We start from the raw sequence: 22,390 nt of genomic DNA, 5'->3' as shown, positions 1-22,390 counted from the left end.
AAGGGGTTGGAGATTACAATGAATCTCCTAATGAAATGGGGAGAAGGGTGACCATGGGGAAAAAGGGTATGGAGAGGGCGAGTAGCCCCAGAACGCGGTAGGGTGTCCCAGAGAGTCTCGAGCACGAAGGGGATAGAGAAGGACAGAAAATCCGATCACGGAGGAGATAGGCTGAGGACGTCGAGGAGGAAGGGGCCTGTGGGAGGAGCGGGGGATGGACCAACCGCGAAGGCAGGAGGGTCGATCAGCGCCAGATGGAGGAGCAGCCACGGGGGGGAGGAGGCGTCTAGCACCCGGGGGGGAGAGGGCGAAGTGGCACAAGCAGACTTACGGCTGGGCCTCGGGGGGGAAGGGAGAAAAGAGGAGGTAGCCCACGGAAAAGGGATCCACCAGGGGAGGGGTCACACACCATACAAATCAAGGGAACAAGGGGCGTGTCCTTCGAAGCGGAAGGAGGCAAATGGCGGCCCATGCACTCACGTAAAGCTGTCCGGCACAGAAGGGAGCTGGGAGGAGAGAGAAACTGGGGGAAGGAGCAACAGGTGGAGGTCTGTCTCAGGGACGGGGAAGGAGTGAACAAGGGGGCGAAGGGGCCCCAGGTAGGGCGTCCCAAGAGTGGGACCTATGCAGACTACGGGCGGAGGGGGTGTTCCAGAGGATCGTAGGACGGAAAATGTGCCCCGAAGGCGGGGAGGGCCGCAGGACAGGGGTGTCCACGGGGGGATAGGTGCTGGGGATGCCCGGGGAGAGGCACAAACCAGGCGGGGGGGGTCCCCCGGGAACAATGGAGGGGGTTTACCGTGAACCAGGCGGGAGAGAGGGTGCGCCCGGTGGGGGGGAGGGGCTCACAGCAGGCGGGGGGATCCCGGGGGAGGGGGTGGGATCCCGAGGGGAGGGGCCCCAGGCGGAGGGGTAGCCCCGCGCCTGGTAGGGGTATCCGGCGGCGAGAAAAGGCACTCCAGGACAAGGAGGCGTGTCAACAGCCAGGAAGAGGGCGCCAGCGGGGTGCCTCCGGGGGAAGGGGGGGCCCGGTTGTATAAAGAGGGGGGCCCAGGGAAGGGGGCGAGGGGCAGATACCGGGGGGAGGTGGCCGTAACGCAGGTCGGGGGGACGGTGAAGTCCCCCGGAGGAGGGCCCGCTCCCACAGCGCGGGGGATCCCGGGGGAGGGGTGGGGCAAGGGGGCTCAGGCGGGGGGCGGTCCCGGGGGGGGGGTCCCGGGGGAGCGCGGCTCCAAGGCGGCGGGGGGTCCCGGGGGGACGGAGGGTCCCGGGGAGGCGGCTCAAGGCGGGGGGGGGTCCCGGGGGATGGGGAATCGGGGAGGCTCCAGCGGGTTGCCCCGGGGAGGGGACCCGGGGAGGGGGGATCCCGGGGGGAGGGAGTCAGGCCGGGGGGGTCCCGGGGGGAGGGCCTCCAGGCCGGGGGGTCCCGGCGGGAGGGGCTCAGCAGCGGGGATCCCGGGGGGAAGGGGTCCCGGGGGGAGGTCCGGGGAGGGGCTCCCAGGCTCCGGGGTGCCTAATCTCGGGGGGAGCGGAGTGGCTGCTCACCAGCGCAGCGCGGATCCTATCGCCGAGGGTAGCTAGGGGTTTCCACGCGTTGGGTGTAGGGCGGCGCCACCCGCGGGACTGGGAACTGACAGATGCCAGAGGGGATGGATGGGGGAGAATCATTGCCGACAGTCCAGCCGGAGGGACAAAAAGTGGATGTAGTGGGCTGGAGCCAGCCATGACTTATGAGAACGAGGCGAGCGCGGGGGAAGCCTATGGGCTAATCCTAGGCTAGGGGGGCTCTCGGGCAGAGAAGGAAGGAGCTGAGGAGAGAGGAGGTCTTCCAGGAACAGGTAGCGGGTTTCTACCTACTGGGAAAGGAGGGGCTTTTCCACAGAGTCTAGGACGGGATCCTAGACGGGTTCGCCAGTGGCTCTACCTGATGACGAGAACTGGGACGAGGCCGAGCGAGGTCGGGGAAACCACTGGGGAAGGGGTCTACCGGGGGTGTCTCCCAGGGGGGAGAATGGAGTAATCCCCCATGCTGCGGACTAGGGAGGCAGCGGGGGGTCGGAAGCTATTCCGCCCGAATCGGGTGACCTTCCGGGAGCTGAGCGAGCCCGCCGTGTCAGGGGGGGCTGTGGGGCACTTCGGACCGAGGAAACCCGCCATCCGGCCGGCCTGCGATCACCTTCCACGTCGCCGCGGCGACCGGGAGTCCCTCGCGATGTTGACGCAGAGCGCGGGACTCGACCCCAGGCAAGCTCGAGCGCTTCCGTGTCCGCCCAGAACCCGCCACCGCCGCCTCTCACCTCCCGCGCCCGGGCGCCGGGGCCCTTCGCGGAGCGAGCCGGGGCCTCCCGCAGCCGAGCGCTTCCGTGTCGCGGGGGCACCATAGAGTCCGGGGAGGAGCAGGACAGACCAGCCGCCGCTCTCTCCCCGCACAGCGCCCCCTCTCGGGCCGGGCGCAGAGCCCCAAGGGCGGGACCAAATCGGGATGAGGGGGAGGGACCTTGCGAACGCGGCTGTCCTATGAGAGGCGGGAGGGAGGAAATGGGACAGGGCAACTTGCTGTGTGTCATAGCCCCTCCACTGCTGCTCCTCAGGGGGAGTCCCCTACCAGGTGGGAATAGAGTGGGGCTGGGTGTGAGCACCCCTCCCCTGCTGCCTCATCTCCAGGGCCATGGCCCTCACCCAGCAGCAAGGCGCCACCAGCGTGTGAGGCACCCAGTGGGTGGGACTCCTGCACCTAGGTGGCAGGTGCACATGCTGCCCGGGCCTGGTGGGTGTCTGGCTGTGAAGGGATGGGGAATAGAGGGTTGTGCATGGTGCTTCCCTGCCCTGGGGATCCCCAGCTGGGATTCTCTGCAGCTTGATGTCTTCAAACCGTAATTTGAGGACTTCAGTAACTCAGACATAGGTTAGGGGTTTGTTACAGAAGTGAATGGGTGAGATTGTATGGCCTGCATTGTGCAGGAGGTCAGACTAGATGATCATAATGGGCCCTTCTGACCTTAAAGTCTATAAGTCTACTTGTCCTGGTGGAGGGAGGGGCTGGCTTTGGTGGGGGTCAGGGAGGAGGGCCTGGGATGGCGGCTGGGCTGGAAGGAGGGATGAGGAATCCCACTCCCATGTTCTCTTTTCTTTTTCCTTTACCTTGTTCTCTCCTTGCTCTGGCACTAATTGTTTCTCCCCCTTTCCTCCTTTTTCTCTTACTCTCTGCCTCTCTGGCGTGTCTGTTCTCCACCATTGGCTCAGCCATGCAGGGGCTCCTTCGGGTGGCCAGTCTGCTGAGGTTTATGGAACAAAATGTGCAAACCCCAGCACTGACCCAGTGAGAGGCCCTGCAAACAGAGTCATTCCTGGTTTGCAGAGACACGAGCAGCCTAAGCACCCCTCAAACCCAGGCCAGAGAGCCAGGGGCTGGGTGAGGAGCTGATCATCACTGTGATGATTCCCCCAGGGTTTTCAAATGAATGGGGAAAGCATGGGTCACCCATGGAAAATGATGTACGAGGATGGGATGGGGTCTGAGTGAATCTTTCTCAGTGTCTGTCTTCACTATAGTCCTTTTCTCTCTCCTTTATCTCTATTTCTTTCCTGTCTCCACTTCTCTTCAGGTCAGGGATTGTGCCCAGTGGGACGGACTGGTGCAGTTTCATTAATAATGTAGAAGAGGAGAGTAAGCAGCATGCTAACTGAATCCCCACAGGGGCCAGGAACAGAGCCAGGGCGCCTTTCTCTCGGTCTGAGCAACCCGTCTGCTGGGATGGGATTTTAACCTGGAGCACTGCAATGTGTTGGCTCCGGGAGCTGCCCCTTTTCCTTACAGACGAGGAGAATGATGGGCTGCATTTGGCCAATGTCCTGCTTTGAATCCAGAATTGAGAGCTAGCGGACAGAGACTGTAGAGGTCTCTGGGGTGAGTGGAGCAATGCACCGACAGAAAACAAGGCCTACACCTGTGTGTATAAATATTGGCTAAATAGATTTATTTTCATACAAAGAATTCACGGATCTCCCTGCAGTGACACCAGCAGGATGCCTGATCCCCCATAGGGACACTCTATCCTCCTGCATGAGACCTACAATAACATCCTGACCTGATACCTGCCTGAAGCTGCTCCAAAGACCAGTCTTCCAGCTGCTGGCTCCCTTGTGCTTCTTTTATTAGCCATTCTTGGAAACGTCAGTACCTGCCCCAGTGCCAGCATCTCCTAGCACTTTCCAGGGGCTGAGGTACAACTGTGCACCTCCTATTTAACGGGGGGGGGCAGCATCCGGCTTCCCCCCTTCTCATCCACATGGGTCCAAAACAAACATTAAGTCAGATTCAGTCATGGTGTAGGTGGGCACAACTCCGCTGGCTTCAGTGCTTACATCCAGGCTGCATCTGGCCCACTGAGGCACCTCAGGCATTTTCCTGGCATCACCCCCTTATTATGTTACATTCATAACAATCCCAGAGCTGGGTGGACACGGGATCCTTCTTCTTGGACCCGAGATGCTGACTTTTGGAGCTGAGAGGTTGGACAACCCCTCTCAACACAGGCATGAATCCAAAGTGGTTTCCTGCACTCCTCCTTTTATTTATCCTACTGGGGCTCTGGAAGGCTGGAAAGCTCTGTCTGGGATTCCTTGGAAGGAGTTTCACTTGCCCCTTCCCTGCTCCCAGATCAGAGATACTGTTTTTAAAAAGAAGGGATTTATGTAGGGGTGATGAAATAGCAGGGATCTGCAGCAGCTGGGAGGACAGGGGAATTTCAGCTGGGCGTTTGGTTTCTTCCCAACTCCTTTCTGTAGCCGTATGGCAGAGTGGATTGCACTGCCAGCGGGAGGGACTCAGGAGACTGATGTCTATGGTTAGCTCTGCCACGGACCTGCTGGGTGATCTTGGGCAAGTCACTTCACCACTTTGTGCCTCAGTGTCCCCTCCCACCTTTTGCCTGCTGTGTCTCTTTAGTAAGTTCTTTGGGGTAGGGACTGCCTGTAACTATGTGTTTTTGCAGCACCTAGCACAATGCAGCCCTGATATCAGCTATTGTCATACAAATAAAATAATAATGTAGCACATTTCATCCTGAAGGATCCCAAAGTGCTCTCTAGACTGATCCCTGAAATGCAGCCATCTCTGGGGTGGGATGTGCAGCTGTTTAACACCACACAACAGTGTTTAAAGAAGGGTGAGGATAAACTCTCTGACTGTAACTGCGCTGGACATGCTAGATTGGCAGAATGTCGTTACCTGAGCTGGAGTTTCGTGCCTACCCTCCTCCTACCCTTGTTCACCCCCGTCTCCTACTTTCTTCCATCCTACACCACATGCCTGGAACAACCTCCCCATGATCATAGGCCAAGCTCCCTTTGCCTCCACCTTCCCCAAATGTGGCCTGCAAGCTCCAGTGACAGGGTCCTGTTTATGGTCTGTCAACTGAGCAGGGCCCGCTCTGGCTTTTTTGCAGCCCCAAGCAAAAAAAACCCCACCAAAACTGTGCAGGGCGGTCGGAGCGGCGAAGCAAAAAAATAAAATAGAAATTGTGGAGCGCAGCTGGAGCCAGGGTGCAAACTTTTGGTGCCACTTATTTGGCGGCTCACGGCTGCCTCCCCTGGCCGCGCTGGCTAGCAGGACTCCCTGTGCTGCAGACGTGCCCCGGGCAGTGGAGTGCGAGCCCCAGCTAGCGGGGGGAAGGGAGCGGGGGAGAGAGAGAGAGAAGGGGGACAGCCAGGGCTTCCTTCTGCTGGGGCGCTCACCACTCAGCCCCTCCCGCCGCGCCACCTGCCAGGAGGGCTCCACAGCGCTCCTGCCTGTAGGTAAATTGAAGGTCGTCGGGGAGGGAAGGACGCAAGCTGCTGCACTTGCTGCAGACCTGACACTGGCTGCGGCAGATGGAGCGTGCAGCCTGCTCCCAGCAGGGTGCTCCCCTTCTCCGCACCACCGCCCCCTACAGGGTGGCCGGAGTGGTGAACCAAGGGAAAAAAGGGTGGCCGTGCCACCCTAGGATTGGGCGGAAGCTGCCCCTTAGAATCTGCCACCTCAAGCACGAGCTTGCTCGGCTGGTGCCTGGAGCCAGCCCTGCACCTGAGGTTAGACTGTCAGCCCTGTGAGGAAGGGGGCTGGTGTCAGGTCAACCCTCCTCTTCTGCCCTCTGTTTGCAGCACCACAGATGGGATTTGTAAGAAGCCCAGGGCACTCACTGACTGCGGGTGGTCAGGGCCTTGGTTTTACATCTGCGCTGAGTCCCTGCAGAGTGCAGGCGGAGCTCTAGCCAAGCCTGACCCCCTTCCCTCATTCTGGGAGGTCTCTCGGGGACAGTGCCGCATTTCCACATGGCTGGTCACAGAACCCTCCCCGCAGTTTGACACACATTGAAAAAAGAAATCGCATCTATTTCTCGAGATCCCAGCACAGTTCCTGGGTTTACATCTTCCCTGTGCAGCTAAATGGCCTGGAAACCTCAGCACTGGCTCAGTGACTGTCTCATCCATACTGGCAACTGCTGGAGATCCCAGCTGTTAGTATATGACACCCAAAGGGCGGGGCAGCCTGTGTTCCTGCCCTGGGCAAGGGCTCAGAAGTGGGTCTGAGTGAGCCAGGTTCCTGTCTGCGGTGCCTAATCCTATCATTGTGTGATTGCGCCCGCTGATAGTCCTTTCTTAGGCCAACTCAAACATGCAGGGAGGCAGCACGATTGGTTGGACGCCTGGGTCCAAAGCCATTGGCTTGTTGCATACCCCCTTCCCTTCTCTGTGCCTCGGTTTCTTGGTTGGTCCGGTGGGGCGAACGGTCCTGACTCACCTCCCTGCTGGGGGTTGTGGAGCTGTTCAGCACTGGGACGATGGAAAGCTTTAGCTACGTGCAGAGTGCAGCTGGTTCTCAGTCCACCGATTCCTCATCCCGGGTCCCTGCATCCTTCTGCTCAACAAGCTAATGAGGTGATGGGCAGCAGGTAACGCAGAAGTGAAAAGCCCTTTCAAAGGCAATGACAAGAACCCCCCCCACCTCAGCCGCACAAGGCAAGACAGAGCCAGAAACTCCACTCACCAGCCTAGGGCTGGGCAGCTCCCCAGGCTCTGATCTGCTCCAGGAGGAGGGAACTCCAGCAAGGGGGAATGGGAATGTACCTGTCTTACTGGGGCAGGGCTGGGAACCCACCCACAGCTGTGTGGCTCCCGCCCTTGGCCGTTCAGCCAGAGGCTCCCAGGGATGCACTGGGGCCTCTGCCCCCCAGCATGTCAGGTTGACTGGTAGTAGCCTTTGGCTGCCCCTTGGGAATGTCTGCAGGGCAATTCAGACCATTTATCTCGTTGCAGAACAGGAGCCTGGGGGTCACAGCAGCTCCCCAGGCCCTGCAGGCTCAGGGAGAGCTGCAACACATCAGCAAGTGTCACCCCGACTCTAAAGGGCCGCGGAGCAAGGGATCAACCGCCAGCCTCCCAATGAATAAATAAATAAATAGGGGGCAGGGTTTCCTCTAACCATTGTGAGGGGCAACAGCCAGGCAGAGCACACACCCTCCTGCTCCACACACTGCTCTGCCGGTGCCCCTCCATTACAACCTGCAGCCCCCCGGCCAGTCACTCCTGCTACCCTTGGCCCTTCCAGGGCCCCTGTGTATGCGATGGTTTTGTACTGCAGAGAAATGTCATCTAGGGACGCCACCGTGAACACAGACAGACTGGTGAGTTACGAAAGGATTTGAACCTATAGCTCCTGAGATGTCCCTCCCCCCTTTTGGAAGTCTCATGATGGTGAAAAAAATTTTTTTAAACAGATGTTGAAGCAGATCAGACTGACTGGGGATGAGGCGGCTGATGGGAACCCCTGCCCCGGGTGGCTTCTCGAATCCTCTTGAGAACATTGCGCGCCCTGACATGTGACCCCATTTCCATCTCATTGAAAAGCTTGGCTGTTACAACAGGAAAGATGCTAACACAGCTCTGTGCTCCCATCTTCAGAACCACCTCCAGTTCTCTCCAGGTCCTGCAAATGCTGTAGTTCTAGCAGCCAATGTCTCTTCCCCCAGGGCAGTTGACGGATGCAGAGTGAGAGCAGCGAGCCAGCTGGAAAGGTGGACTGTCGAGGGGATGACTGGTAGCAGCAACCAGATTTCCTGCGGGCAAGAATTTCCAGGCTCCCTAGCAGAGGGCCCCAGCTGGGAGAGCCCCGCGGCTGGCTCAGTTGTGCTTGTTGGCCATCTGTCGATCTCTCTTCTTTTTCTCCATCAGCCTGGAGGGGGAAAGAATGTGTAACATGGCTTTGCACAATTAGCCATGGCCCCTTGGGAGCAGAAAACAGATGTCTGCCCACTTCACAGCTGCTCCCTAAGGGATTGGGATTTGTCACTGCATGAGAGGATAGTTATTCTTGTCTTACCAGAGGGAGGAGTGCATGTGTGATCACATTGCCCTCCAGTGGCTGGTCTACAGAGTGGATAAAGGACCTACTATTACTATAGCTAAGGGAGTGCTCCTTCAGCTGTGGGGGCAGCAGCCTCTTTTTTTCATGCTGAAGTAGCTGGGTTCTATCCCAGCTCCCCAGGATGGGTGGGTGGATGGGGTTTATCACATGGGATCAGGACTCACTTCCTGTTGCGCACTTCGGTCAGCTCCATCAGCCGCTCCTTGGCTGCCCGCAGCTCGTCCAGCCACTGCTGGTGGCGCAAGTCACAGTTGTTGCTGTGTTCGAAGCTTGAGACCCGGTTGGAGAGTTCACTGGCTCGGTCACGCAGCTGCTGGATGGAGGAGTACAGGTTCTCCTCATCTTCTTCCTGCAACAAGGAGACGCACAGGGAGGGACGTGTCGGGAACTGAGAAAGTGGCCTACCCTCCTTGCTCCACCTTGAGAAACACACTCTCGTGAGGCAAAGAGGGCCTGCGGCTCTGGAGCCCAGGAGCCAGGAGTCCACTAGCCCTCCAGAGCTAAACAGCTGGCTTCAGAATCACTTTCGATCACAAGTGGCATGAGTTTGCCAGCCTCAGCATGGTTTCTAATAGGCATCCACGTCCCAAACTGCCCCATCATTTAGTGACATATAGACCCCTTACTCAATTAACCCAATGCTTTAATTAACCCTCAGAGCCCACCCTGTGAGCCAGGACAGCATCTGAACCATTCTCCCTGTTTCACAGATGGGAGAACTGAGGCAGAGAGGGGCAGGGCCTTGTCCAAGGCCAGCCAGTAAGTGAGTGGCCAAGCAGCAAGCAGAACCCAGCTCCTCTAACCACTATGTGACACTCTCCCCTGGGGACCTTCCAGCTGCCCAGGACAGCTGAGCCCGACTGGCTGGCAGCAGTGAGGAATGCAGACTGTTCAGCTCCCAGGTGGGAGTGAAAGTGCCTCACACTGCTCCGCAGTGCCCTCTGCAGCTGGTAAGTGAGCTGTACCAAGCCACAAGGGATATATCCAACTAGTGAAGTGTGGGTGCTTCTTAGTGCCTAGGCCTGCGGTTCTCAAACTGTGGGTCACAACCCCATTTTAATGGGGTTGCCTGGGCTTGCTTAGATTTTGCAAGGGCCCGGGGCTGAAGTCTGAGCCCCACTGCCCAGGGCAAAAGCCAAAGCCAGAGGGCTTCAGTCCTGGGTGGCGTGACTCATGTTACAGGCCCTTTCCTAGGGCTGAAGCCCTTGGGTCCTACCCAGGTCAATGAGGGTTGGTCTTTGGCTTCCCGCTGCCCACAGCAGAGGGGTTCAGCCGGGCTCAGGCTTCGGTCCCCACTCCTGGGGTTGGGTAGTACTTTTTGTTGTCAGAAGGGGGTCACGGTGCAATGAAGTTTCAGAACCCCTGGCCTAGGCCCTTGATCAGGGCACCCCTCCTTTGTCCAGCTACAGGCCCTGTGGGCACCGCACTAGCAGCCATGTTCAGCTGGCACCCACCACACTCGCATGGGGAAAGCAGTGCAGCCTGTGAAGACTACAGATCCCAGCATGCAGAGTTCCTAGGGGAGTGAGCCAGAAGCTGCATTGCATGCTGGGACTTGTGGTCTCCATGGGCCACACCTCTTTCGGAAAGATGAGGCTTTCCTGCTGAATACTATAGGCTGTCCCTGCCCTGCCTGTTTAAGCTTTGTCTTTGGTCAGCTGGTGTGGGCTGCTCAGATGCCCAGCACTGCCCTGATCTCCCAAGGCCTGTCAGCCTTCACTATGGTGCAGCCATCACTATCTTCAGTTCTCCTAGCCAGTCCCTTCCTTCGGAGGCTGGCAGCTCTGCAGGGCGAGGCACTGGGCCTGGGGCAGGCACGAGCCGGCTCTGCAGCGCTGTTCGGAGTCAGAGCTGGGGGCCGGGTGAGAAGGGAGTTTAGGGAACTGGCTAAAGACCAAAGGAGGCGAGTGACTTAAAGGCACCAGCTGATGCTGGGGGCAGCCAGCTCCTGTTGGGGGGAGTTGTGTCACAGGCTGCTCACCTTGGCGTTGATGATTTCGATGTGAATGAGCAGGGAGGAGAGCTCCAGGTCCTCAGTGTAGCTGTTCTTCAGGGGCACTGACCGGTAGCCTGCAGGCAGCAGCGAGGTAATAACAGCCCAGTCAGCATGGCTCCACCTCAGCTCCCGCGCTGCCCTCCCAGTATGCCCGGCCCTCCACCTCAGCTCCCGCGTTGCCCTCCCAGCATGCCCGGCCCTCCACCTCAGCTCCCGCGCTGCCCTCCCAGCATGCCCGGGCCTCCACCTCAGCTCCCGCGCTGCCCTCCCAGCATGCCCGGGCCTCCACCTCAGCTCCCGCGCTGCCCTCCCAGCATGCCCGGGCCTCCACCTCAGCTCCCGCGCTGCCCTCCCAGCATGCCTGGGCACAGATGTAAGCAGCCAGCACCGGCCTCCTGCTCACACACACACTCCCGTGCACACGCAGATGTTCTTGCACACTCCCCTGCAAACCCAGCAAGCTCACACTTTGTCCTTCCTTCCATCTCACAGCAACACACTCGTTTGGGAAGGGAGGGAGCTGGCAAGTTTGGGGCATCAGGGGTTTGCTGGTGAGGACAGAGCTGGGAGGGGCAGGCACTGCCAGCTGAACAGGAAGATGCCTGCAGGGTCCTGGGGTGAGGAAATCCCCATGCAGAGTTGGCTCCGGGGACAGGCCTACCTCGGGGAGGGACCGCGGAGAGGAAGGGCTTGCAGCAGGCAGCCTGTACCTGTTTTGAGGCCCTTGACAGGGAAGGTGGCCTGGGCCAGGAAGTTGGGGTCGCTGAACATGTCCTCCTCATACACCACAAAGCGCAGGAAGGCAAACTCAGGGTTGTTGATGTCGAAGACGAACTGCTTGAAAAGCCACACGGGGTTCAGGCCGTTATCAGCTGGGGGAGAAGGGGGGGTCAGCACACAAGAAACACAAGCCTCTGAATGCCTTACACCAGCAGAGAACAAAGGGGAGTGCCCGCCACCTGGCAAGGCAAAGGAACTGGCTGACACGGGTGTGTGCGTGCACGACACATACCACTGGCTCTTGTGGTGTGTGTCTGTAGGGACCCATCACCGCCCCCTTGTAGCAGATGTCAGACTCACGCCGGGGCACACTAGTCCGGACGGACACATCACCGCTGCCTGCTGGAGTGCATGGGACTCGCTCAAGAGCGAATCGGTTCCATTACTGGCTGCTCCCAGGGAGAACGATGTCACTAACAGATCCCCTGTTCTAGGGTCACGCTGTCCCTGTAGATCCACCCTCTGCCATGGGGAGCAGTTTTAGGGCAGATGCACTGAGAGACCACGGGCTGACATGGCTCCTTTTATAGACGCCCTCTCCAGCCTTGAGGGGTCACAGCCCCTTATTAAGGCAATTGCTACATCACACTTCTGGGGTCCACACAGCTGCTCCAGTGGGGTCATTCATGGGGGAGCTGCCCCTCGCCACCCCAACACGCAGGCCTCCAATACCCTGAGAGCTGCAGGGCATGAGTTCTGGTCCTGCTGCCGCCGGTACTGAGGCTGACAAGCTGGGGGCTGTGTGTGGCATGCAGAAAGCTCAGCGCATTGTGTGGCAGAGCAGTCAGGCCCCTTGTATTCATGCTGCAATTAATGAACAGCCCAACCATGCAGGGAACCAGCTGAATGTCTGCCCAGGCCAGGTGGGGGATGAGCCTGCCGGCAGCATTCTGTTTGGCTACAGGAGAGGGCCCAGTTCTGTTCTCTGCGATGCTTGTTTCCCTCCAGCTCCTCACCTACGACCTCCGTCTTGTTCTTGCTGCTGTCAAACTCCGAGCCGCAGACCTCCACCTCCACGAAGGGGCACACGATGCTCCTGCCATTCTTGGGGAGATGCCGGGCGCCTAGGATCTGTGGCGAGGAGGCGGAGATGCCGGGAAGAGACAAGCAGACTGCAATGTTAGAACTGCTGCAGAATCCCAGCCAAGGGCACCAGAGGGCCGTGGCCCCATCACAGTTTACCGGCCATAAGGGTGAGAGACAGAGCTGGGACAGAGGGATGGAGAAGAGTAAATGGGAGACGAGGTCTTGAGGGGGAAAAGGCTGCAGTGGGGCAGGGCCTCAGGGGGAAGGGGTGGCATGGGGGGCGGGGCCATGGTTCAGGCACCAGTGGCTCCCCCTACACTTTTAGGAAGCTTCTGCCACTCCTGATCCCAGCTCCAAGTCGCTTCATTTCTGACTCAATCTCTGTGGTGGGTTTCTGTAATGTCCATCTTTAGGGCCTGACCCTCCTCCCTAGGGACCCCCATTCTGTCCTCAGAGGCAGCACAGTTATGACATTGTGTGTCCTAAATCATAAGAAACCAGCAGGGGGCAGGCAGCGCCCTCCCAGGGCATGGGAGCAGCACACACCCGCTTCGGCCTCAGGGTTTTTTCCAGTGTCCCTGCACCCCTCACTACTCTATTCTAGAGAGGTTTTTATACCATGGTCATTACAGTAGTGTCTAAGCGCCCGCCTGTACTTCCACGTGATCCCGCATCTGTCACATCCCAGGCCCAAGCCTTGCTGCTTATCCGATTGTAATTCTTGGCAGCAGAAACACTCAGTCATGGAGCTGGGGGGCTTGACAAGATTCCTGGCCTAGTCCCAGACGCTGCTCACCCTGCCCACTAGCATCCTGAATTCATCATCTTACTGACTCATCATAAAAAATGGCTCGCCCCACACAAGCAGGGAAGTAGAGTCTGTGTATATGTGTAGGGAGGAGGGGGGTCACACAAGCAGGGAAATAGAGTCTGTATATATATATGTGAGGCATTGCCCCCTACAGGATGGAACCAGAACTGCTCAGCAGTGTGTCATAGGCTGTATACTGCTAACATCCAACAGAGATTCTCCTTGTGCTCAAGCACTGGGGCCTCCTGTGATTCCAGAGCAGGCTCTGAGCTCTCTGCCTGTGAGGGTGGAAGGGGTCACTGCACAGTGAAATATGTCTCTCTGCCATTGTCGCCTGTGTCGACACTGCCCTCTGTTACCCCCATGCGGCCACATTGGCTGCAGTGGGCTTCTATGGGTGTGACAGACGTGAGGATTTGGCCAACAGCATTAATATATGAAAGAAACAGACATTAAGTGATTGATGGGCCTGAGGCGACAGGTCCCAGGACGTGGATCTCTTGGTCCCTCCCCCAAGTCTTAGGCTGGTCTCTCACTTACCTGGAGCTGCACAGTGATGGGTTCCACAATCTTCAGGCTGCTCTTGTCAAAGGGGTCAAACAAGTCGTCCCTCATGATGTCTGGCTGCAGGACGTAACCGCTGCGGCCTCCCAGCATGAACAGGGCCTGGTTCAACTGCATTGGTTTATCTGGAAGAAGCCCAAAGTCAGCAACCAATCAGCACATGGAAAGAGACAACGGAACGTTCAAAGGGGCAAAAACCAATCAGCATGCAGAGAGAGACACCAGAACGTTCAAAGGGGCAAAAACCAATCAGCACATGGCGAGAGACAATGGAATGTTCCAAGGGACAAAAACCAATCAGCACGTGGAGAATGGGAGACAGGAATAATCCAAGTGGCAATGACTAATGAGCTGGGGGAGAAGCCCATGTGGGGCCAGAGGCAGTACAGAGGCACGAGGTCTCCATGTGGTGTGGAGGCATGTAGGGCATTGTGCAGAAGGCCCCGCCCCCCGCAGTGCTGTTGGTTGGGGGAGCTAATCCCCCCACTTGTCACACAGAGGCAAACCCATGCCTTGTGCCCCGATGGAAGACAGTGCCGTGATCTCCACAAATTACACCTTGCAGTGCGTTCTGAGCCCTGTGTGGGAACAGCCTGTATAGTGGATGGAACCACCTGGGTTGCTGGCAGTTGCGTCAGGCTGGCTCTTGGTCATATGACTGCAAGGTCTTACTTAAGGAAGCCATTCAGCTGTGGGATTGTCTCCTCAGGGAAGGGAGGGGAGCCCCAGTGCTCAGGACATTCAAAGCTGGCTGGGCAAAGCACCTCACGCTATGTGAAAGGGAGGGGATCTGTGTCCGAACTGCCCCGTGCCCACTGGTATGGGGCTGGAGAGTTACCGGGGGTCTGGAAGTTAAGGGCCACCAGCTGGCTGCCACAGATCCACATGGGCAGCGGGTCATAGTTGGAGGAGTCCAGGCGCTGGCCCTTGGGGTAGACACGGCTGAGCTGGCGCCGGTTGTACTGCAGGAACTTCTTGCCCTTGCTGCGGTTGGCGTACTTCTCGGCCTTGGTCTCGGGGAAGGAGGACATGTCCCGATAGCAAGCCTTGTCTGTGCCGATCTCTGCAACGACAATGGGCATGGTCGGTGGGTGGCCACCAGAGGCCCTCTCTAGGGAACTATCAGGGTGCTCTGGAGCCTGGCACATCAGTGATGCCCACTGAGGACAGCTGTTCTGTAGGCTGGCAGTCCCCACGATGAGCTTTCCTCTGCCTGAACTTAGGGCACAGCCTCCACATGGGGCCCACTGCCCACCTACCACTGCACTTGCTATGGAGCTCGGCTGCTCTGAATCCTGGCGTGGAGAGGGGTGGCTGGCTGGAGGGGCTAGGGCTGGGCAGTTCTGTTGGGGACCAGAGCTGGCTGGCACAGCCGTGGGCTTAGGCAGGGCCTGGAGGGAGCAGCTGTTTGAATGGGTGGGAAGGATCTTCCCAAGGCCTGTTTGGTTCCCATCCACACTGGCAACACCCCTCGGAGGGCTCAGTCAGTGATGCAGCAGCAGCTGGGGCCTTACTCTCTTCATCAAATGGCACCGGGCGGCAGTAAACGACCAGCTCGGAGAGCTCAAGGGCAATCTTCTTCCTCCGCTCCATGATCTTCCCCTCTTGCATCTGCGCAGGGAAAGGCAGGCGCTCAGGTCACTGCCCAGAATGCAGAGAGCCACAGAAACATGAGCCACCGACACACCCCGCACAAACAGCCAGGCAGAGCCTGTCTGTTAGGGCTGGGCACCATGCCTCCACCCGTGGCAGGGATGTTTCAGGGGAACCACTGAGTCCTGCAAAGCAGCCCATGCTCACACTCCCCTTCCAGACAGAGGTGCATCCTCTGGAGACTACAGGTCCCAGGATTCTGTGCTCCATAATGAACCACACAGCCTTCCACTGGGATTGCTTTGGAGGAATGCATGCTGGGAACTGTAGTTTTCAAGGGCTGCACCTCCATATTCGGGATGATGACGGCTACATCCTCCTTCATTTAATGGATCCCTTCAGTTGCCAGCAGATCACCGAATGGGCAAAGTGCGGGCATTACCCCTAAGCTTTAGTGCTCACTGCATCTCGGACCCAAGCGTCAAGGTAAGCTAGAGCCTGAGGGAGTGGAGCTGCATCTCCCCTAGACAGGGAGTGGGGAACGCTCTGCCTTCCTGGGTGCCCTGGCACCCCCCAAAGTGAGCCTCAGCCCCCACCTTTGTGAGGCACATTGGTCCTGGCCTGGATGTTTGTTTGGGTCACTCTAATGGCGACAATGAACACCACTGACACTCAAAGCAGACGGCTCCTTTCACTCACCCTGGCATCTGCGTTCTGTGTGGCCTCCCGGATCTTGGCCACCCAGTCGTTGAGTTCCTCTTGTGTGTCTGCAGCCACGTCCAGTGATTGGGACGGGTGGGACATCTGCTGGGAATGGATGGTGAAGACAAATGGTTTGGAGCTCCTCCCGTCTTTGGAGATAACTATAAGGACATCAGAGGGGGCTTTACTTGGAGAGATTCCCAATGGACAGCTCTGTGGAGCGAAAGACCCCTTCAGGGTCCTGCTCTCCAATCTGCTGCACACGGGGGGTGGAGTGGGGCTCAGCTCCTTCCTCTGAAGCAACATCACCGCTGGCAAGAGTGTCAGAACCTAGCATGAAACCTGGTCTTCTGTCGCCGTGCGCAGCCCTCCGCTACCCAGGGCGCTTGGGCCAGCTGATTGATGCAGGGTATGATTCCTGACTCACCTCCCAGTGGTGTCACTCACACCATGGGAAACTGGGGGAGGAAAGAGGGCGAAAGGCTCTTAGCCTGACCTCCCTCTTATTCACCTCAAGCCAAGAGGGACACGGGAGGCTCTGCATCTCACAGCCTGTCTCAGGAGGTCCTGAATTCCCTCAATGTCCTCTGCCTTCCATGGGGCTGACAGTGCTCAGCACCCCCAGGACTGGGCCCTAAAGCTCTGACAGTTCTCCAGAGACGGCCACAGCTCTGAGGCAACTTGCTCGGATCTACCGCCTAGGAAAGGGATGGGAGCTGCCTGGGAATGGGCTGGGCCTTCAGCTCAGGTCAGTTAAGCTGTAGTAAAGGCCATTCAGCAAATCTGCCTCGGGTGGATTCAGCTTCCCCCTACGGCTTGGGGTGCTCAGACTGTCGGCTTCACCTCTCCTTGTGAATCCCCTTCCTTCTAAGTCCCAATTGCTAGGACAAATGGGGGCCATGAAATAGCAGCTCCCTTGCAGCCAGGCCTTGGGCAGGGCCACAGCTGGGAGAGCCGCAGCCAGTCACATGGGAGCACAGGCTGGCCGTAGGCTCTTTCCCAGAAGCTCGGAAGTCACCGCCAACCTTCGCAGAGATGCCTGCTACAAAGCTCTGGAGAGACAGGGGCGCTCCAGAGCCTGCTCTTTGGGGCACAGTAAAGGCATTGCCTACCTCCCTTTGGATCACTTTACACAGTACTCCACAGCCCCACTCACAGGAAACCCCCCACAACTCATTACACCGAGGGATCCAAGGTAGGAATCCAGCCAGGAGGGAACGGGTTTAGACTCACCAGACCTCATTTAATAATGATGATAATACCCAGCTTCTATAGAAAATTCTACCCATAGCTCTCCATGGACTTCACAAAGGAGGTCAGTATCCCCATTGTATGGGTGGGGAAACTGAGGGATAGAACTGGTGAATTGACTTGTCCAGGCCAGTTGCAGAGCCAGGAATAGAACCCAGCTCTCCAGAGTTCCAGTCTGGTGCTCTATCCACTAGACTGAACTGCCTTCAGATGGCCAGCTGCACGAATCACCCAGTCAGGTGCTCCAGGCAGGAGTGGCACCCATGCAAAAGGTGAATTCTCCAAACGCTGCTCTGTTAGAAGAGATTTCTGTCTCCAGTGGTGTCTCATGGTTAAATACCCTTCCCCTCTCCTCCCAAAACGATACATTCCAGAACCTCTCACTCCGCCGGTGACAGTTACAGACACTCACCTACATGGCAGGACGGTACGTCAATGAACCCTTTCAGAAAGTTCCCCAGGGGGCTGTTTTCTGCAGACTGGAAGAGAGGAAGGGATGGGGCAGAGACAGGCCAGTTACCAAGAGAAATATAGACAGACCTCTGCTTTCAGGCCAGTCTCGGCCTTTCTCCTGCTGTATTTGCAGTACCGAGCGGAGGGGCTGGAAGGAGGTAGTCAGGAGAGTTTCCGATCTAACCTTCTCGTCTGAGTTGCTCCAAAGGGTCAGCTTTCTGGATAGAGATTTTCCAGGATGGGTCCCTAGACCTTGCCTAAGCTTGAGCAAAATCATTGCAGCTATTTTTGAGTAAAGCAAAGGTGGGGAAATCCACTTCTCCCATTTATCAAGCAGGTTTTTAACAGGGCTGTATCGGACCGGTGGAGAGAGACGCCAAGGCGGGAGAGGAATCATTCAGGGGGTTGCAGTTTGGGGTGGTGAGATGAACTTTAGATGGAAAGAAGGCTGCTGGGATGGAGCACTGCATGCTGGGAGCTATAGTTTCCTTGGGCCCCTACTCGACATTAAAGGTGAGGGTGGTTAGAATTCTCAGCATCACTTGGGCTCCAGGTAGAGTGACCAGACAGCAAATGTGAAAAATCAGGACAGGAGATGGGGGGTAATAGGAGCCTATATAAGAAAAAGACCCAAAAATTGGAACTGTCCCTATAAAATCGGGACATCTGGTCACCCTAGCTCCAGGGAAGTTGGGAACCTGGCCAGGTTTGGTGCCTGTGGCTTATTAGCAACAGGGGCGGCCTGTCAGTGGTATTCAGGACAGCTGAATGGGTCCCTCAGATTGTGGTGGAAGGTGGGGAAAGAAGCCAGCGTGGGGGCTAAACTCACAGCCTCGTCCTGCTCCTGTCCCAGCATGTTCATGATCTCCTCCACGTAGTTGGCTGGGAACCACAGCTGCTTCTTGCCCCCGTAGTCTCCCCGCCACCTAGAAGGGGTAACAGGAACAAGGCAAGCACACTGACTCAGGGGTACTAGGGATGTGAACACTGCACGCAATGTCAGGGGAACAGGGAAACAGAAAAGCAGCCATTAAAACACGTCTCAGCAACACGCACAGGGCATGCAATTCCTGTAGCCGCCTGGAGCAGCAGCCGAAGCCGGGGTGACGTCTGCTGAGCTCCACTCTGCAGGAAGCCTGGCGCATAGAGCAGAGCACAGAGAACCGCTGGAGGGTTTGGTTGCCTGGTAACTGGCCTGTCCTCCCGTGGTTAGAGCAGGGACGTGGAGGAGTCAGGATTCCTGGTTTCCATTGCTGGTTCTGCTGGTGTGCCCTGGGCATGTCACTTCTCCTAACTGCTTCACTTCTGCCATCTGCCATGACTTCTGCCCAGGACTGTGAGTCTTAACGAGCGCTTAGGAGGGGCCAGAGAAGGGCAGAGATTTAACACGAGTGTGGGCTCTCGGGGCTGCCCTACACTACACAGGTAGGTCGGCTTAAGTACGTCACTCCAGACTATGAAAAACATCACGCTCTGGGTGGTGTAATGAGGCCAACCTAAGCCCTAGCGCTGACACCAACTGGTGATGGAGGAATTCTTCTCCCGACCTAGCTACTGCCTCTCGGAGAGGGGGATTAAAGACAGCAGGGGAAGACCCCCTCCCATTGCTGGAGCAAGTGTCTGCGCTGCAGTTGTGTCACTGCAGCCCTTCTAGTGTAGACACATCCTCAGTCTCAGGCTGAATCAGCACTTGCCAGGTCATAGGTGATGGGCCCGTGGAGTGGAAGCCCCACGCTGGCCTCCCCTGGACCACTCTCCGCAGGGTGGCTCAGGGGACTGATCAGCCTGGAGCGTTGCCCGTTAGCATTTGTGCCAGCAGAGAGCGAAGGAGCCAGAGGAGCTCGGTCCTGGCGAGGGCAGCGTAGCTCCACCACAAGATGTTCGCAGCAGGAATATGGCATAGCTGTCCCTAACTGGGCAGAGCACTGGGCATGTCAGGGATCCGGCGTCCCATCAGATGTCCAGACGGTAAGTAGGAAGAAGGACTCCACCTTGCTGGTAGAGAGCATCTGGGGCCATTTGTGGCATGTGGGTTGCACCACTGGTGTCCTTTCAGCTCTGGTGAAAGAACCCCTCCTCCGGCCCAGCCCCACAGGCTAGGACGCAGATGGCCCCCATGAGAAAAAGGGGGATCTCCTGACAGGCCCCCAGTGTCAGTAATTTGGGTGATGAGCCATCCAGGACTGAGCCAACAAGGAGACACCCAGCTGCTCATGAGCAGAAGAAAGTCCTTGGGAGAGGAGCGTCTCCCCAGAGCAATCAGACAAAGCGACATCAGATGCCTCGTGTTATCCTGAGCCATGGCTTTTCTTCTTGACTCCACAGTGCCCTGGCCCCACCGTGATCTGATAAGAACAGCCTTTCTAGGCAGGAGACCCCTCCTCTGGGACAGCCAGGCAGTGCCGGGAGAGGAGTGGACCCCTGACTGGATGGGAGGGAGAACTCACCAGCCTCCATCCTGCTTGTCCACGTTGTAGATGATGGCCTGTTTGCAGAACGAGAGCTCGTCTTCCCGCTGGGCTTTGTAATCATAGAGGGCCTTCACCGTACACTGGGGAGCAGAGCAGAGACACACTAACCTTAGCAGTTACGCGCCCAGCATTCCTGGGCAGGGAACGCTGCAGAAGAAAAACTGCAAAGGAATATAAAGTAGCTCCCCAGGCCTTGATCTCAGGTAACCGAGGACTCTCTCAATATATATATTATGAGTGTCGATAAACTATTTAGATGGGCGATAATGCAGCTGAAAGCAGCCATATTGTCAACCCAATCCCCTATGTCCAGACAGAAGCATCAGTGCTGCTGGCAGAGACAGAGAACCACAGATTTCCACAGCTCTTCTAGGGGCACGTCAAAGGTTTTTCCACTGTCTCTCCAGACAGGTTTAGGGGAAGAGAAGGACAAAGCTTGAGTGTGGGCAGAGTGGGTGCCAGGAGTCTCTGCCGGCCGCTCTGATGGCATGCCTGCCATGGTACAGGTCAGCAGGCCATGCTCCTTGTTGGGATAATCATCAAGGGCCTGACCTGCCACAGTTCCCACTGGGACTGTGTAGGGAGTATGGGAGGCAGATTCAGGCCCTAAGGTGGCAGCTGCTCTGGCTTACAGAGCTGCCAAGAGAGCAGGGGAGATTCTGCAACATCTCCAGGTCTTCGCTGCAGTCTCCTGGTCTAACGCACAGACTCTGCGTCACTGCCATCTATGGCAGCAGGAAAGTCTGATTTCCTTTTCAAGGTTGCAAACGGTTTCGAATATAACCAGAAAAGAGCTCCCTTTGGGTTAATGCGTCCCGTGTTTGGTCTTGGCCCAAGGGTTCACTTGTTGGGAGGGGAAGTTTAAGATGCAGTGGTGCCCTGAAAAGTGATCTGATAAGTGCCCCCAGGGGGCTCCATGTTTATTCTCTCACTGACACCAGATCCAACACACGCTGCTGATAAATAAAGAGCTGTTTTTTCTAGCTACTAGTGCTGAAAATGCTGCCCGGGATCTGAGAGTCAGGCTGGGTCTTTCTGGTCCCTGTATCACCAGCTAAAGATTGTGCCATCAGAGCTCCGCTACTGTAACAGTTCTGCGGGTAAGCTGGAATAGACACCTGCTCTCGTGCTCCAAGCCGCACCGGCTCTGCAGGGCTCACCGACAGAGAAGGGATCCAACGTAACCCTTTCAAGTGAATGCTGAGTGTCAAACGTCTGGGTCTGCAGCCGGGAGTGGATGCCATTGGCACAGAATGACGGGATACGCAGGCTGCATTCCCAGGATGGCTGGGTGACTGCTGGGAGTCCCAGACACTTCTTGAACTGGCAGCAAGTCGGAACAAAGTATCATCCAGTTCCCAGGCAGCACGTGAATCCCTCTCCCCCTCCTCCCGCCCTCCCTGTGCCACGCAGCCCTGGGGGGAGTCCCCGTCCCATGCTCTCTTACCCTGGCCATTGGCATCTTGTTGGCCTCCACGTAGAAGTGAGGGGTTCGCACTTCATACAGGGCTCCATAGTCCAGCTCCTGCAAAGGACAGGCAGCAGCGGTAACATGGGAGGCAAGCCCAGGAGCTTCCCCCCTTCCCCCTCTCCTGGGGGCAGAGAAAAGGACCTGTGTACATCCCCGCTAGAAAAGAGGAGATGTGAATAGAATGTTCCTTAATGGAGCTAGAGAGCGGGCTGGGAGCTCCCCCTGTCATGGGATAGAGGCATTCCCTTTCGTACCCCTAGGCTATGTCAGGCGACTGGGGTCAGTCCAGAAAGATCTGTCTCTTCCCCGCTCTCCTGTGTGTCACACCTTGATTACAACCTCCAAAGCGGCCCCTAGGATCAAGCCAGAGCACTGCATGCTGGGAGATGTAGTCTGCACATGCTGCACCTCTGCATAAGGATTAGAGCACCGGCAATCTGATTAGCTGGTCCTTGGGACTCTGGGCAACTTACCAATGCACCCCCTGAGCAAAGTTTAGGGACCACAGGATGCAGCCATGTTTGGCTTTTCCAAGATTCTGTGGGGTGGCCGTAAAGCCCCCCCATATTCACCACACTGCCCAGCTGCATTGCCCCTCTTCCCCAATGCCCTCCGTGGGATTCCCCTGCCCCCCAGGACTCACAGCAGTGCCCATCTTCTCCAGGGTCTCCTCGTTGATGGGGTAGCGGAGTTTCATCTTGCGGTAGAGCGGGTGCTTCTCGTAGTAGCTCACCAGATCCACCAGGCTCTCGAACTCGGCAGAGCTGCCCAACATGAAGAGCCGGCCCTCCTGCTGGATGCGGCAATGCTTGATCTTGCCCTCCGCTCTGTTACCAACACAGCCCAAAGGGCACATGAAGAGGGGCTG

The 22,390-nt window shown here is 57.4% G+C and overlaps 1 protein-coding gene across 1 annotated transcript in view; it reads right to left on the bottom strand.

The window, feature by feature from the left end:
• Positions 1-7,720: 7,720 nt before the first annotated feature.
• Positions 7,721-22,390, bottom strand: part of LOC116815149 (1-phosphatidylinositol 4,5-bisphosphate phosphodiesterase gamma-1-like) — a 76,926-nt gene continuing 62,256 nt past the window's right edge. The window contains exons 19-32 of the mRNA XM_032763238.2: positions 22,166-22,349; positions 21,499-21,576; positions 20,028-20,131; positions 18,410-18,506; positions 17,540-17,606; positions 15,874-16,037; positions 15,096-15,192; positions 14,420-14,644; positions 13,558-13,706; positions 12,137-12,251; positions 11,111-11,272; positions 10,386-10,474; positions 8,569-8,753; positions 7,721-8,212 (exon numbers count right to left, since the gene is read on the bottom strand). Of these exons, the coding sequence (XP_032619129.1) occupies positions 8,161-8,212; positions 8,569-8,753; positions 10,386-10,474; positions 11,111-11,272; positions 12,137-12,251; positions 13,558-13,706; positions 14,420-14,644; positions 15,096-15,192; positions 15,874-16,037; positions 17,540-17,606; positions 18,410-18,506; positions 20,028-20,131; positions 21,499-21,576; positions 22,166-22,349 (1,768 nt within the window). The 3' untranslated portion in view covers positions 7,721-8,160. The remainder of the gene's footprint in view (positions 8,213-8,568; positions 8,754-10,385; positions 10,475-11,110; positions 11,273-12,136; positions 12,252-13,557; positions 13,707-14,419; positions 14,645-15,095; positions 15,193-15,873; positions 16,038-17,539; positions 17,607-18,409; positions 18,507-20,027; positions 20,132-21,498; positions 21,577-22,165; positions 22,350-22,390) is intronic.

This window comes from Chelonoidis abingdonii, chromosome 2, assembly GCF_003597395.2.
Source record: "Chelonoidis abingdonii isolate Lonesome George chromosome 2, CheloAbing_2.0, whole genome shotgun sequence".
In the NCBI taxonomy this organism is placed as follows: domain Eukaryota; kingdom Metazoa; phylum Chordata; order Testudines; family Testudinidae; genus Chelonoidis; species Chelonoidis abingdonii.
The sequence above is the reverse complement of the archived record's forward strand: the minus strand, read 5'-3'. Positions and strand labels throughout refer to the sequence as shown.